This window comes from Saccostrea cucullata, unplaced genomic scaffold, assembly GCF_032062105.1.
Source record: "Saccostrea cucullata isolate Sc308-1 unplaced genomic scaffold, CSIRO_AGI_Scuc_v1 ctg4124, whole genome shotgun sequence".
NCBI lineage: Eukaryota > Metazoa > Mollusca > Bivalvia > Ostreida > Ostreidae > Saccostrea > Saccostrea cuccullata.
This window is the reverse complement of record NW_026930889.1, coordinates 3,699-19,419: the sequence shown is the minus strand read 5'-3', so window position 1 is coordinate 19,419 and position 15,721 is coordinate 3,699. Positions and strand designations below refer to the sequence as shown.

Genomic DNA, 15,721 nt, shown 5'->3' with positions numbered 1-15,721 from the left:
AATCTTATATTTCTATTACATTACAGTAAACTATGAATTATTCGTCTGAAACAATAATTTTCTTTATTAACCAAAGAAATATCAGAGCTGTCAAATTGTAATCTTAGTCGTAAGAATTTTTGTGAAAAAGGCTACTGAATACAATACATTCACACACAGGTTAATAAGAGAATAGAAAATTGATAATATCTACAGTAATTTTATACATTATATCAATTCAATAAGCAAAATATTTGTTCTTTACACTAGTTAATAGACTGAGTGATTCAAAAAAAATAGTATCACTTGTTTTAATTGCAATAACGAATGCTGCAAATATGCTTGCTAGGTTTACATATTTCTTTGTCGAGGTAAGCAGGGATTAACAGCCACAGTCAGGGAACCACTTGAGCGAGTGCAGGGCAAGCCCTGCTTGCATGGTGGCCAATTGAATTTTTATGACCATATTTAAAGTGCATAAAGTAGCAAAGTAAAACCATATTTCTCATATACTGAAAAATTTTACTTTAAATTTAAGTTTTTTAAAGGAAAAAAAATTATTTGAGTTTTGTATTATTGCAAGGGGAATATATTACTCATCAAAAGGGGAAACTTAGATCTTCAGTTTATCTTTGTCCATCATCACCTCCAAGTCAAGATGGAGAATTAACTTATATTTTTTCATAACTACATGTATTTGATGCATATCATTTTGGCTGAAATAATAACCATTGACACACTGTAAACTCCTAAACATTCCTTCAATCAAACCTTTTGACTTGTCAACATCTGTCTTAATTTTTGGCAAAAGAACAATCATGATAATTTAGAGATGGAAAGAAAGCTTCCTTGACTATTTCATGACCATTTACTTATTACACAGTACATGCTTTAGCTCAATTAAGCCTACCCAGATAATCTTGATGTCAATGACAATAAAAGAACAATATTGTTTAATAATTATGCACACTATGGCATACTCATCAAGCCTTGGAGCTTTGTCTTGGGATATTGCAAGTTATTTTCTCAAAACCTTTGCTGGAGGGGTTAAAACTGTGATAGACAATTAATTTCTATGTTTTATCAACACTGACTGTCATGCAATATTATATATATTTTTCTTGATGGGGCCCTAATTGTGAAACCACACTAAAAAGCAATTTTTCGTTGCAGCTGATTATATAACAAGATGTTCTACTATTTTTACCTTATAACAAATAGACATACAAGAATTGTGCAATTTCTGATTTATTGAGTGTAATTAAAACATGTATATATATATATATATATATATATATATATATATATATATATATATATATATATATATATATATATATATATATATATATACATAATTAAATCAATTAATGGAGAAGGGTGAATTAGTGTACAAATTTATCTTGTAAATAAATAACACATAACGCTTATAAATATTTTGTAATGTATCTAATCGAAAGGTCAATACTGTAGATTCCTAATTATACACGAGGAATTAACTTCTGGATACTTTCATGAGAATCATCACTCGTGAAATAATATTATTCCCTCATATTTTTATCGTGCTGAAATCCATGTAAATTTTAATAACTAACCGTCATTCGTGAAATATAATTTTTGTGATTTGATGTTAAAGAGCCAGTTTGCAAAAAAAAAAGAACACTCGAAAAATAGGGAATCTACAGTAACTTTTAGTACAACTGTAAATTATTAATTACAACTGTAATAATATGTAATTAAAATATAAAGTTGATCAGTTATATTTTCAACATATGGCACTTAGTTATGTATATTATTGTAACTTCTAACAAGAAAATGTACATGTTAAGAGACATTACTTAAGGTATTCAATGTATAACGACCATATTTTGTACCTAATAAATGAAAGGTCAGATATTTTAAATCATGGTGACATTCTGATGATATTGTCAAATAAAAATGCTCCACCAAAGGAATTTACAAAATTTTGATTATTGTCCAATAAATTGCACCTTGAATTTATCATTGAAGTTTATGGACAGTGCATGTTTTTATCAGATATTGTAAAAAGTAATTTGAATTTCATTCAAATCTCTTGGTGGAAATATTCATAAACTCCCTCTTAATGAAACAATAAAATAAAATAAATTATTTACTGCAGAAATTTTGAGAAATCAATTTTTTCTTCTTTTCATCAAGGGCAGATAACTCTTCAAAAACTTTTAACGTGCAAAAAGACTGTCTTCTTACATGTTATCTGCCCTGTGAATTTTGTTAATTTAACTTTTATCGTTATATAGCAATGGGTTTTTAAGTAGTTTAAATTATTTAAAATCGTTCAAAATCCCTTCATTATACATAGAATACCTCAAATGTAACAAGGATAGACTAAAATAATATCTGCGGCAACAATGGGCAGATCAACACACATGTGACTCTATCTCTTCTTCTCTTTTCATTTGTATTGGTAAGCTCAACACCTTAATATCAATTCTCTGTAATTATCAAACAATGTCAATAATGCTTGGCCACGCTACATTTCCAATTTCTATGAAACTTTTTGTGTGTACTCACATTGTCACATCATTAATGGTTTTATATTTTTTTTATTTCAAAAAATGTCTCGTTGCCATGGTAACGGTACCTATTGTTTCCCCTGTAAATTCTTCCTAAAATTTGTCCAAAAAACGTGATTTTGTAGGTTTTTCTGAAAAAAAATGAGCTTAAAAGAAACAAGAGAATGGGAAAATCTACTTTTGTTTCAAAACTACCATTATTCCTCTCTAGTATAACAACATAATTTTTTAAAACTGTAATTCTACATAATGGCTTAACAACGCTTAGCTTTGGGGATTTTGGCATTTTGCCAAATTGAGAAAATTGCCATTTTAGACCCCTTTTCAAAGCGATTTTTTAATACTTTGCACACTGATTTGAAATTCAGGAAACAGTGCATTGTATAGATGGTACATAAGTTAGTTTAAACACATTAAAATATTTATGGGACACCTAAAATTTTTTTTTTAAAAAGCTGATGAAAAATTACCCAAAATCTGCAAAATTTCCGTATTTCAAGGAACACATGCACATTTCATTAAGTTCATATAGAAAAGAAATGTTCCTTTCTACCTGTTTTGATGTCATTTACAGTAAAATTAGTCCATATCTAGGAAAAGTGTCATGTAAAAATATTCACATCCCATTTCCAAGAGCATTAATACATGTAAATATGTTCTTAGATAGGATAACTGTGAACACCTGCACAAAATGCCCCCCCCCCCCCCTCTTTCCGTAAAATTGACAATTTTGAAGTACATGCATGTAGACTTACCAGGGCATGTTTCAAGTTTCCTGAAACTATCTCCTTAGATTGAAAGTAATATGAAATAAAATTTTCCCTATCCATTCTCTATTACTATGGAAACAGGAATGCAAGATTTGTTACCATGGAGACAGGAATACCAGATTTTTAACCAAAATGGCTGCGTTTAACATAACAATATTCCCAAAACTACACTTATTTACTCTTTTATAAAACATGTGTAATGTGTTAAATGTAAATGTGAACTAAATTTTTTGGCATCTTAAATTTGCATCTTTATGATGTTGCAAAAATATAATGCATTTTGTAATGCTATGTCAAATAATTGCAAAACCTTGTGGATTTTACTTTTTCAAGATTTGGTCAAACTTGAAAAATTCTGAAATGAAACTAAAACAAGCAAGACATTCATAATATTTTACTCATTTCAACTTGTTACTTTGTATAATTATTTATTATTTAATTCATGGGCAACTGCAAACCACAGATACTTTGAAGGAAGTCAAAAATTTACCCACACCCCCCTCCCTTCTGATTTTTTCATTAAAACTTATGAAACACTGCTTTAAACTTGAGAAAAATTACATTGGTTTAAAAAAAAATCACATCCTCTTGGGTAAGTTATCTTGGATTTAAATATAAATATCCAACAATGGAAAACTTTAAACATAGTGTTTGGCATATAATTAATAATTAGGTTTGCAATGGATCTTTTGTATTCTGTAAAGTCAGTTGAAACAATGCCTCCCCCCATGAGACACTGTCCCCCACAAGTATCATTTTAAGGAAGTTCTTCCTTTCATTTTACTAGGTTCCTGCCAACATCTCATCACACCAACTATATCAACCTCCTTTAAATTTCTTTTTTTTTCACATGTAAATATAAATTCTGAAAACAAGAGAACTTTTTGCTTTTTTATTTTTTATATATGCAACATTTAGAGTACATTTATTCTCAACTATGGTACATATCATTAGATTTACGTGACAAATTCTACTGTTTCTGCTGCTCTGAAAATCTTGACTCTGATTTTTCAATTTTAGAGTTTTAGTTGGTCAGGCATGTACCAGTAATGACCTACATTGACATACGCAAGAAACACTGATAATTAGTTAATGAGAATTATGCTGAGTTTAGTTTTTTTTGGAAAGGTACAGGATAAAGATTGATAAGTTCTAAAACATATTGTTATACAACATAAGATTTGAGGATGCCATCACATAATATGATAAACATGTTCCTATTATATTTGAACTTTGACATCTCAAAACACTGATATCTTGAACTTTGACATCTCAAAACACTGATATCTTGAAGACAGTGGGTACAAGTATGTTGAAGTAGGTTGGAATTCAGCTTTCACTTGCCTGGTTTCAAACCTAAAATATAGCATCCCTTCTCAACCTGCAATGGTAAATAATTCCTGCACTTTCCAATATACTAGTACACTGATTTCAAGCTAATTAAATGTGTATGTAATCCTTTAGAAAGTTGTTTTCTTTATTCTAGTATAATAATTCTTCTGTTACTGGACAGGTAATAAATTTTGTTTAAAAAAAAAGAAATAATCAAGGTTTAAATTTAGATATAAAACTGAAATATTTTTTAACAATTTAAGGACAGATTATACAAACAAACTTTTGTCAAAGAATTTGAAAATAACAACTTGGGTCATGTTTAAATCAGTAAAATTAATAACTTTCCTCACGACAAGTACTTTTTAATTCATATTTGCATAAAAATGGAATTTGAAGTGAAAAATATTTGTATAGATTAATAAGGATAGTTTCAAGAGGGCAGACTTTTGAACATCACAGAAGGTTTACAATTTCTTAATATTCTAGAAATTTATTAATACATCATTAATTTGCAATTAAATTATGCCAAAAAATATATACCAATCCAGGCATCCATTTTTTGTTTGTATCATCTGCCCTTAATTTACTTTCATATTTTAAGAATGGTTACCTTGAAAAGAACAGAATCTAGGCTGTCCGCTTTCTTGCAGAATGCACTTGAACTTCAGTCATGGCCTATTTGGTCCTGTTTTGGTTTACTGGTCTTACTTTTTCTTTATTCATCTTATATGGTAAATCCTTTGATGAAAAAATGATGAAAATAATTATTTTCCTAGGAACATGATCAAAAGGAAAATTCATTTCATTCATACACAGACATGTTCATGTGTGTGATCATCTTACCAGTAGTGAATATTTGCCTGAGTATCAATTAATTTGTTTAGAATATTATAAAACATGGTCAGTGTGTACAAAACAAATATCATTATAAATCAGAGGTGAATATTCTACATGTACATGTATATAGTTTTATTATACCCTCCGCTTGAAAAGTGGTAGGGTATACTGTAATCGGTATGTCCGTCTAACTGTACGTCCATCTGTCTATACATCCGTCTGTCTGTTACGCTTTAGGGTACCCATCTCTTATTATCCACAACTCCTCTTATACCACTGCAATGAGTGAAATTTAATGAACCTTTCACAGAATCTTTATTACATATTGTCATTGTGCACCTCCTATTTTAGTTTTTGATTCAACGCATATTTTGGGTTTCCCGGCCACAGTAAAACATGGATTTGTCATCAGTTATAACCAGATGGGAGGCAGGTGGTATCATTTAGTGAGCTCAATGCTCACCGGACCTTTAGTTAAATTTTGTTTTAACACTTATACATATGTACAAGTGTACATATATATATTTTTACTGTTTGCTATTTGAAAAGATAATTATTATTCACACAAAATTGAACTATAGATTATACAGTACCGCTACTTCACAGATGAATGAAAGAGTCTATATAAACAAAAATAACTCAATATTTCCAGTGCATTCTTAACCTAGATCTATTTTGTCATTACATATAGAACAGTAGTTTTGGATATATATAATAAATTTAAAGTTTAAAAGATAGAAGCTTTTAAATAAGGCAATGACATCAAAACAAACATGCTGTTTTCCTATTTTCTGCTTATGAACATCACATGACCATATTTTGCTGATATATATAGAATACTATTTAAAAAACTTATCTACTTTATGCTTGTGCTCACACATTATAAACGTTTGATGCACTTTTTTATAGAAACAAATTAAACTTGCTCTAGTTAATATTTTAACAACACAATTCTGTAAAATATGTGCCTAATGCCAATAAAGAATTGAAATAATAGGATAAACAATGAATTAAAACTGACAGAAGTGGAAATTTATTTTATAAAGATAAATAATGTTTACTTAAAAGTCTCTCTCAGCACATCATAAAAAGTAAACCTACTGAATGGCACAGATTTTACACATGTACAATCTATATATAGAGATTTATATTTCGGGGGAGGGGGGGGGGTCAGCTGTATCAGCAAGTGATGTTTATATGCTTCAAATTCATTTTTATTAATAAAAATAATTAATTCATTGGTCAGAAAGTCAAACTGTCAAAAGGTATAGTTCGCTTGATTTGATAAGGACCACTGACCACTACACCGGTAAAACAACTGGGTATTGTAAGGCAAATAAAATTAAGAAAATATGCATTTGTTAATCTTGATATTTTTGTAATGTTCAGTATATACATATATTTACCTTCTGTCTTCATTGTTTAAGATGTCTAGCCTTCTTTTCTTCTTCCAGACTGTAAAACTTTGATGAGATCTTTCGCCAGAAAATATTCATTGCTGTTTACTAAATACACATTGTACCTCCAAACGTTAGAGAGTAGTTCAAGGGAAGTAATTAGGAAGCAAAAAATGCTTCAAAATGTAGAAAAAAGTAATTTTTACCTTTGAATTCCTTTTACATCTTTGAGTGTCCCACCAATATTTTACATATTTTGATATAATCAAATATCAGCCTTTCATAATTAATTATTACTAAATTTGTAATCAGTGTGCCTTTTTTGTTTTAAGCCTCCAAAAACTCCACTAAACCAATCACATATCTGATATGTTATAATATGTAAATTGGCCATTTACTATTGAGAGATTAAATTAAAACTACAGATATAATTACTTTAATCTGTACTATTAAATTTAAATAATGAAAACATATTAAGTTATCCCTTTTCATTTCTGGACACAGTTTTTCTTGATAAGTTCACGTTTTTCAAAATTAATGAAAATGAGAATTTTGCACCCCGTTTCTATGGCAACCAAGGGTCTATTTCATAAACCCACTTTAGATTTTACAATTAATGACATAGCTGTTTAAAATTATTATAAAAAAATCAAAATGTTTTTCTATGCGTGGCCAACCAATTTTGATAATTCCAGAGAATTGATATTAAGTTGCAAATGTTTACAATTTTCACAGAGTGGATTTGTGAATAAATATTTAATTAGTTACTATGTGTATTTATCAAATTTGAATAAACAATTTAAAGATATAAATTTCTATCCTTTTAAAATCAGATGAGCATTTTTTTAATAATAAAAATCATTCCCAATGACATAAACATTTCAACAAAGCATGGTTTGAATATTTGAATGAACTGTAGAGGTGGTATAAATATTAAATACTTAAACATTAAACAAATGCATGAATTCAAAATTCATCATATGATGATAAAAATAATCTAGTACAGATATTTGGCTCAGGTGATACATGTATAGCAAAACTGCATGTCTATAGTATTTGTTAAGGTCTAATGTCCCTCTGATAAGAAAGGTATATTAATTCACTTCTGAGGAAGATTAAGTGGGTAATAAAAAACATGTCTTGCCTCCTTTACCATCATAAACAAGTGCAGTAATGTGACTAGGGTAAAGAATAATAATGCAGTGTATTGCACATCAGATTCCTAAAAATATATAAAAATTTCAAGTCTTCATGTGAAAAGGATCTTAAATCAAGGTCTGGTCATCTTTTTCTTAATTTGATCCAGAATGAAAAAAAGCAGTCAAGGTCAAATATTCTGATGTAGTGCATTTAGTCTTAGAATGTTGTCTTTACTTGTTCCAAGTTTGAAATCCATATGTCAAAAATTTTTCAAGTTATAACCTTGTACTATATATTCAAGATTGACCTTGAATGATAAAATCAATATTTAGTAAATTTTTTTTAATTTTTGGATTAACTTAAGAACAAAGGGACAGTAGACCTCAACCATTTTGAGACTAATACTAAATTGACTGCTTTATTCTTTATTAATAAGCTTTTCTAACGCTGCCACCCGCCTTTCTTCCAATTTCAATTTTTCTTTTTCCAACTCCATTCTCTCCTCATGCATAGTTTTTAACTGTTCCCGGTACTCGGTAACCCATGCTGATTCCTTATCAATTTTCTTTTTTTGGTGGGAGGATTAGAGTTGGGAAAAGAAGAAGAGGAAGGAATGGAAGAAGAAGAAGGGGCGTTGGTGTTTGCTGCCTTGGAATTTTGTATTTGTACTGATGAGGCTACTGTTGTTGGAATCACAGCAGGGTCGCCTTGTAGTAGGTCATCCATAAGGGGGAAGAACTGCCAAGATTGTCGCCCACTTCCAGTTCTCTTGTGTCTTTCTTTGATTAATTTGTATCTGACCAATATAGAAACAACAATACATGTATGTATTTGTGAAACACTGAGGTCCCTTAATGGCAGCTTAATGCAAAGGTTTAAAGTTTCTCAATAATTTATATCTGCTTTATATACAAGGAAGCAAAGATTTTTAAAGAATTCAAAGAATTAAATGATAAACAGAGCCCTGCCTTAACACCAGATCCCCTGACCAAGGGCCAACATTTTCAGAATCTGAATTATGGAGAAGGCAATTTTTTTTCATAATAACTATATTCTTGGTTTATCTGCTTAATACCTAGGACCAGGAGATATTTTGAAGAAACACCATGGTGGAAAAATTGACAAACGTTTACTATATAACCTTCTACAAAAAAAAAATCATTAAATCAAATCCTTTGAATGACATAATTTATAGGGCAATAAAAATTGTGTGGTTTTTTGGTTTGTAATTTGTACACAGGTGGGTGTACAAAGATAAAAAAAATTTTTCTATTAAAATTACCTTGGTAATTTTACATTTAGATTTATAAGTCTGACATTAAAGCCCAAGCTAGCATTTTAACTTTAAAATAATTTGAAAGTCCAAGGATGTTTTTTTATGAATTAGTTGTCAATCCAGCTTATCAGTAACAAGTGCACTTGAAAATAATTATAACCGAGAATTAAAAATTTTCCAAGGGCAATAACTTTTGTAAAAATGGTTCTTGAGAAAGTCTCAATGATTTAGATATTTTTATTACATGTATGGCTGAACCATCTTGTGACAAAATAATGGATGAAAATCGGAAAATGAACCAACTATATCATGACAGGGGTTTACAATAACTTGCCTCATTTTAAGTGACCGGAATTTTTTGTCACATTCCTCCCCTGTACAATGATGGCCTTTCAAGCACATCATTTCCGAAATTTTCTTCCAACCTTGTTTTTGTGTGATGATATTTGATGAAAACATTTCTGTATTTTCTTTCTTCAAAGATATCAAGAGTTTAACGGATTCAGTATTCCATTTTACAGCATCTGAAAAGTGTAATGACACAAAGATATACAATTTTTCAGGAAATGTATATTAGTTAATGACATAAAAGACAAATTGAATCAATATTCTATATTCATTTTTTTATGTTTCCATAGATTACATAAAGGTACATATATTAACAAATTTAGAGATGTAAAGTGATTAGTAGTTTTATAGTGACCAACCATAGTATATTGCACTACTTTGCTAGCTAAGTAAGTAGTGGTGGGATTCGAACCCACAAGTCCCTATAAATAAGACAGTTATGGGTAAAATTATACAGAGGTTTGTAACTGACACACTGTGGATGTAAACACGTACAAGGATAAAGGGTTGAAAATAGGATTATACATGCAGAAGTTAAAACACCTATACTTAGACCTAAAATAAAATATTTGTTTGCAGTTGTCTACCGACCCACTGAAAATGCACCCAACCCAAACTTTTTTTAGCCATTTTGTAAATTTTTCTTTTCTAAATTTTTTCAGGATATTGAAAGTGTTTCATTGTGAATTTTTGTCTTTATCAATGTATTGTAGTTTATACCAAGAGTGAAGCTTATTTATGTATAGTAGGCCTATGAAAAACTTTACTTTATGTTATGTTTCAAAAATTTGAAAACATTTTTTTTTTTCAAAAAAAAAAAAAAAGAATGCCTACCTACCTACCCAGTCTAAAAATTATAGGTCGGCAACTGCAAACAAAGAATTTTTTAAGCTTGGCCTTATATATAACACAAAGCGCAGAACAGAGATATCTTCTCTGGTTGACCCACAACCCAAAGCTATAAATACTATGAACTTACCTTATGGACATACAGTAAAACCTGGTTTTAGCTTCTAACCTTACATTTTATGTCACATTTAATAATAATGTTTTCAATGCAATTGCTTGCAAAATTTTAAATTTATTTTCATTTCAAAAAAAATTAATAATTGAAAATAAACGAATAAATCAATCAACATATTTGATGTAATATTCTAGCATGAAAACTAACAGAACCTTGTTTGTCAGATGAAGACTCCTCTTCGAAGCTTACATGAGGATTCCATTGTGTCACTGTATATCTGTAAGAAAGATAAGTAAGAAAAGTCAAAAACAGTAAATTTTTATTTGGAAACTTACAAGTTTATAAATGTACATGCATAATTTTCCTTTTAAATAAAAAAAAATTGCTTTTATTTCATGCTGAAATATAAAATGAAAAACCTGGTTCTTCATGATTTACAGTTGTTTCTTCAGAACTTGTGGCTGGAAAAGTATGAAGTATGGATGAACACAAATCATGGTTACTTTATACAAGATTTATCTACACTTATTGTCAAATTCAAATTATCACTTCCTCAAAGTGTTTTCTGTTAGGCAGAAAAAAATTTGTTTTTCGGTCAATTTAAGTGACCAAAAAGAAATTTTTGCATCAATACATTATGGTTTCTTAGCAGCTTATACTGTCTGATGCATGATAGTAATAAGTTGTCTGGGATCAATTAAGACTTAAAAATACATTATGTGCTATAATTTTCAATACATTTTATATCCAGTTTGACTTGGTGATAAAATTTGAAAACTAGTACTGCATTTTATTCATTTTAAATATTCATACCATCACCCTTCTCATTTGGATTTCCTTGAGTTGCTTCTCTCCATTGCCTTTTGATATTTTCAATAAATTCTGTATCTAAATTAATATATGTAATAGCTTTGCAGAACTGTAGCTCTCTTTGACAAAATATTTTGACAGACTGGAGAGCTGTACAGTGCAACTCATTGTTAAAACTGTACATTTATTGCGCACAAAAAGTTGTGCTTAGTTCTGGATTAATTCTTTCTAATTTTTACCTCAAACATGAAAAAAAATAGCTTTATAAAAATTCCTTCCTCCTGTATGAAGTTCGCTTATATTTGACATTTGCATGAAGTGCGTTGGAAAAATTATCTTGTACACCAAAATGGCATCATAAATAGGCAAAATTTTAGATGATTTCAATTTCAAAGCCAGAAGGGCTATTAACAACAATTGTAAGGAATCTTTTGTTGTGGAAACAGTCAGAAAGAATATATTACAACATACGGGTAGTAATATTTTGAGATGACAGTTTAAAAACGTTTTCCTAATAAATCTATGTAACAGCGCACTTTTTTGTGCGCAATAAATGTACAGTTTTTTCAATGGGTGGCACTGTAGCTCTCCCTTCTGTCAAAATATTTTTTTGGAGAGCTACAGTTCTGCAGCTATATATGTAATGAATATATATATATATATTGAAACAGCTAACTATTATCAAATAGATAAAATATACAATGCATGCATAATGCATAATGTATAATTTTAATCAATTCACCTCCTTCGTGTATACGTCTGGCATCGTTTTGATTAACAACCACCGTTATGTCTGGATGACTTTTATCCGCAAATGTCAATACCGCTTGCGTATAATAACTGAAAAAGAGCTCGAAAGAATAACAAGTTATTGAAATATACCAAAAAATTCCACATCTTAAATCAGGTTTAACACAGTCTAGCAACATTTTAAAAGCTCTTTCTCCAGGACAAGACTTTTAAACTATATTTTCACAAACTTGAGGCAATACAATCATGTAAATACAAAAATGAGAGAGTAAATTGATTTCAATTTATAAAAAAAATTTTTAGTGTGTTTTGAGTCATGGATAAGTATGCTTACTTTAATTGATACATCATACGAACTACATGAGCTAGAACTGGTTTGTTGATTTGGTCAAAACTCAAGAAGTATTTAGTCACAAAAATGACTGATGATGCTGGTTTATAATATGTATCCCCACAAACTGGAACTTCGATTGCAATTAAAGAATTTTCCTAGAGATATTTCTTGGAAATTTTGGTCGGCCATTTTTAGCTCTACTGGTTGAGACAAGCTTAAATCGATACATGTAAATGCTTTCATATAAATATGATCAATTCCGTCTTTGTTATTCTGTAAATTTGAATTTTTAAAAATTTTCCTATATATTTGATTTCCTGTAAAACTTGGCAGTACGATTTTTCGCCCTACCCAGGGGGTCATGATTGAACAAATTTGAATAAAAAATGATTCCATATAAAATTATGATCAATTTGGCTTTGTTATTCTTCAAAGATGATTAATTGACTGTTTTTAAAATTTTCACACAAGTGGCTCATGTTAACAAAAATAATCGCTCTCAAAGTCTCAAGTCTCTCTGCTAAAAGTCTCTCTCTGCTATAATAATTATGGAATTATATCAGTAATAAAAAAAAGCAGATTTTAACTCGTGGTTGAATATTTCATTTGAATTGAAACACCAAAATGAAGTCCTTTTATTGAAGCAATATAATGCCGTATATTATATTAATTCGCAGTAAAAACCCTATGAGATTCTTTAAAATTATTTACCAACCAAAAAACAAAGTGTACATTAAAAGAGAAGATAAAGTCTTATGCATAAATAATCATTTCTTAACAGAATATTTTTCAAAATGATGCTTTTTTTACTACAGGTTTTACAGTTGATTGATATATCTAACATAATGTAAAATAAATCAGTTTTGAGCCAATTCTACAATTTGGGAGAGCCGAATTTTCCTTTATTTCCCGTTTATGACTAGGAGCACACGGTGGGTTGACCATGGGCTAAGGGATGCTCACTTTAGTGACACCTGATCACACCTCTGATATTTGTTTTGTTTTATGGACTTTCGAGCTTGATGATAGTTAGTTACATCCATTTTCATTAAAATTTTGCAAACTTTTTCGAACCATTCTTGCCCCACACAATTTATGGTACGCCATTAACACCATAAAAATGTAAAATTTCATATACAGAACTTCATAAAAAAACAAAATAAAATCCTCAAACATTGGTTAATACCTTAAAAATCTATGTCTAATTTGACCCACGAAGGATGTAATTTTACAGTATTTCATTTGGCCCAGCGGAAAAATAATATTATTACCATTGGAAAATGTTTTAGGATACAATATGCAAAAAAAGCTCAATTTCTCTTTCTCCCTTCTCTCTCTCGCTAAAAAACTTTTACACTGATTTTGTAAAAATTGTAAACTTTTATAGATTTATTGTTTCTGATTCTGTTTAGTACAATCTTTCAGACGCAAGATCTCTCTCCTTTACTTGTAATTATTCTGAAAGTTTCAATAAAAAGATTTTAAATAAAAATTGTCTGGTATTGAAATTTTAGAATCTTGTCACAAAGCTGAGATAGATAATATGTGGTTAGCATATTGAAGAGAGTTGAAAGACCTAAGCTAGCATTAACAGGTACATGTATGGAGGTATGGGTCATTTTCAAAAAAAGTCCACTTTTTTGTCTTTTGATCAGAAAAATAGGAAAAACATTTTTTTAGAGTGGAAGTTTTTTTCCCATTGGTTAATATACGTGGTCATACAGCTTATAAGTTATTTTATGATCATCTCCGAGGTGTTTTATAAAAAATATTCTATGCATTCCGAGTAAAATTTAACAGTAAAACCATGTCACATTAACAAAAATTTTATAACGTGCTTATTTAAATGATAGGAAAAATATTACCATGTGAAGATATGTACAAATTTTGCACCTCATATTCATTGAATTTATTTACAGATTAATTTAAAATGATTGTTTTACTTATGTCGCCCACTAAATACTAGTATTGTGCATTTAACATTCAGGAAGTGACATGTCCCTCCAGTTTATGTCATTCCTGTTACCAAAAAGAAAATGTTAAAATAAAAGTTATCTCACTTTCCTAGGAACTGTTTTCATGATCCACAATATATCATCATTTTCTGTTGTCTCAAGTTTATGAGCGCCATGATTTGAAAGTGAGTAAAGAAAGGGTTCAAAGGTCGATAAGTTTGTCTTATTGGTAGAGTATAATGAAAATATGTCCTATCTGTTACCTTCTTAATATGCAAGTACTCTTTAAACTGTTTATTCTACTAAAACAATTAGATTAACTAAGCTACAAAGAAATTGTTTCAATGTCTCGACGAGGCAAAAAGAGTACGTTATACTAAATAACGGGTGATTTATATGAGAAACGTCCATTCTGTTACTGTCATTTCTGTTATCATTAATATGGTAACAGTAAGGAAAACTGGACTTCATATCTCGAGTTTTAACAATAAAAACAATTGCTTTTATTTTTCTAAGTAATATAAGTTTAATAACACATGTTAAAAAAACTTCGTAAATCATATTGAAGTATGTTAGTGCTTCAAATAGTGCCACTACTACTTAAACATGCACTCTGGTAACAGAATGGACAGAAATTGTAACAGGAGGGACAAATTATCCTGGTATTTATTTACCAATTTAAGTTTTATCATTTGTTTTTCTTAAAATTATGAAAAATTCTTAGTTTTGCAACAGCATAGAGTACCTTTAATAAACAAAAATTGAAGTGATAAATATTTTAATAGCACTTTACGATTAAATTTCGTAACAGGATGGACATAAATGTCTTTTATTGTCTCGAATTTGCCAGATTTGACAAAATCATTTTTTTATTCTACATTTATTTCTCTTTTCCTAACCAATAAAGTTAAAAAAAGTCAATTTTTATTTAAAATGTAGATTTCATTGTCCATCCTGTTACACTGTTTTGTCCATCTTGTTACTGTTTTGTCCTTTCTGTTACCCGAGTCCTTACTGTTACCAGTATATTTTCATAGTTTAAATTGCTTTGGCAGAGCACCTGTTTAAATAACTTTCTGTAACTGTTTATTCTAATCACAAAAATAATGTACAAGAATGTTTCTTTCAACTATAGCATATAAATATTCAGCAATAAGGCTTTTCATGAAGAAAAACCCATAGATTTTGCTTCTGTTTGGTATATGGTAGTTTGACATGCTTTTACACGCTCATATATCAGATGAATGTCAAACATCTTGGCATTCAATGAT

At 29.5% G+C, this 15,721-nt stretch overlaps 1 protein-coding gene and 1 long non-coding RNA gene across 2 annotated transcripts; both read right to left on the bottom strand.

Annotated features, from left to right (window-relative positions):
* Positions 1-4,182: 4,182 nt before the first annotated feature.
* Positions 4,183-7,046, bottom strand: LOC134230444 (uncharacterized). The gene is made up of 3 exons (XR_009984353.1): positions 6,883-7,046; positions 5,250-5,377; positions 4,183-4,685 (listed from the first exon to the last, which is right to left on the bottom strand). It is a non-coding gene; the product is annotated as an uncharacterized LOC134230444 (long non-coding RNA).
* Positions 7,047-8,026: 980 nt separating this feature from the next.
* LOC134230445 (uncharacterized) lies at positions 8,027-11,098 on the bottom strand. The gene is made up of 5 exons (XM_062712277.1): positions 11,040-11,098; positions 10,814-10,878; positions 9,624-9,813; positions 8,636-8,809; positions 8,027-8,585 (listed from the first exon to the last, which is right to left on the bottom strand). Exons 1-5 carry the CDS (start codon positions 11,096-11,098, stop codon positions 8,432-8,434), a joined length of 642 nt encoding a protein of 213 aa, XP_062568261.1. The 3' UTR covers positions 8,027-8,431.
* Positions 11,099-15,721: the final 4,623 nt, after the last annotated feature.

Coding starts and splice junctions, on each gene's coding strand:
- LOC134230445 (XM_062712277.1), bottom strand. CDS start 11,098: ATGATTTGTGTTCATCCATACTTCATACTTTTCCAGCCACAAGTTCTG. Junction 10,879..11,039: donor CAAGTTCTGAAGAAACAACT/GTAAATCATGAA, acceptor TCTTTCTTACAG/ATATACAGTGACACAATGGA. Junction 8,810..9,623: donor TTCCGGTCACTTAAAATGAG/GCAAGTTATTGT, acceptor TATATTGGTCAG/ATACAAATTAATCAAAGAAA.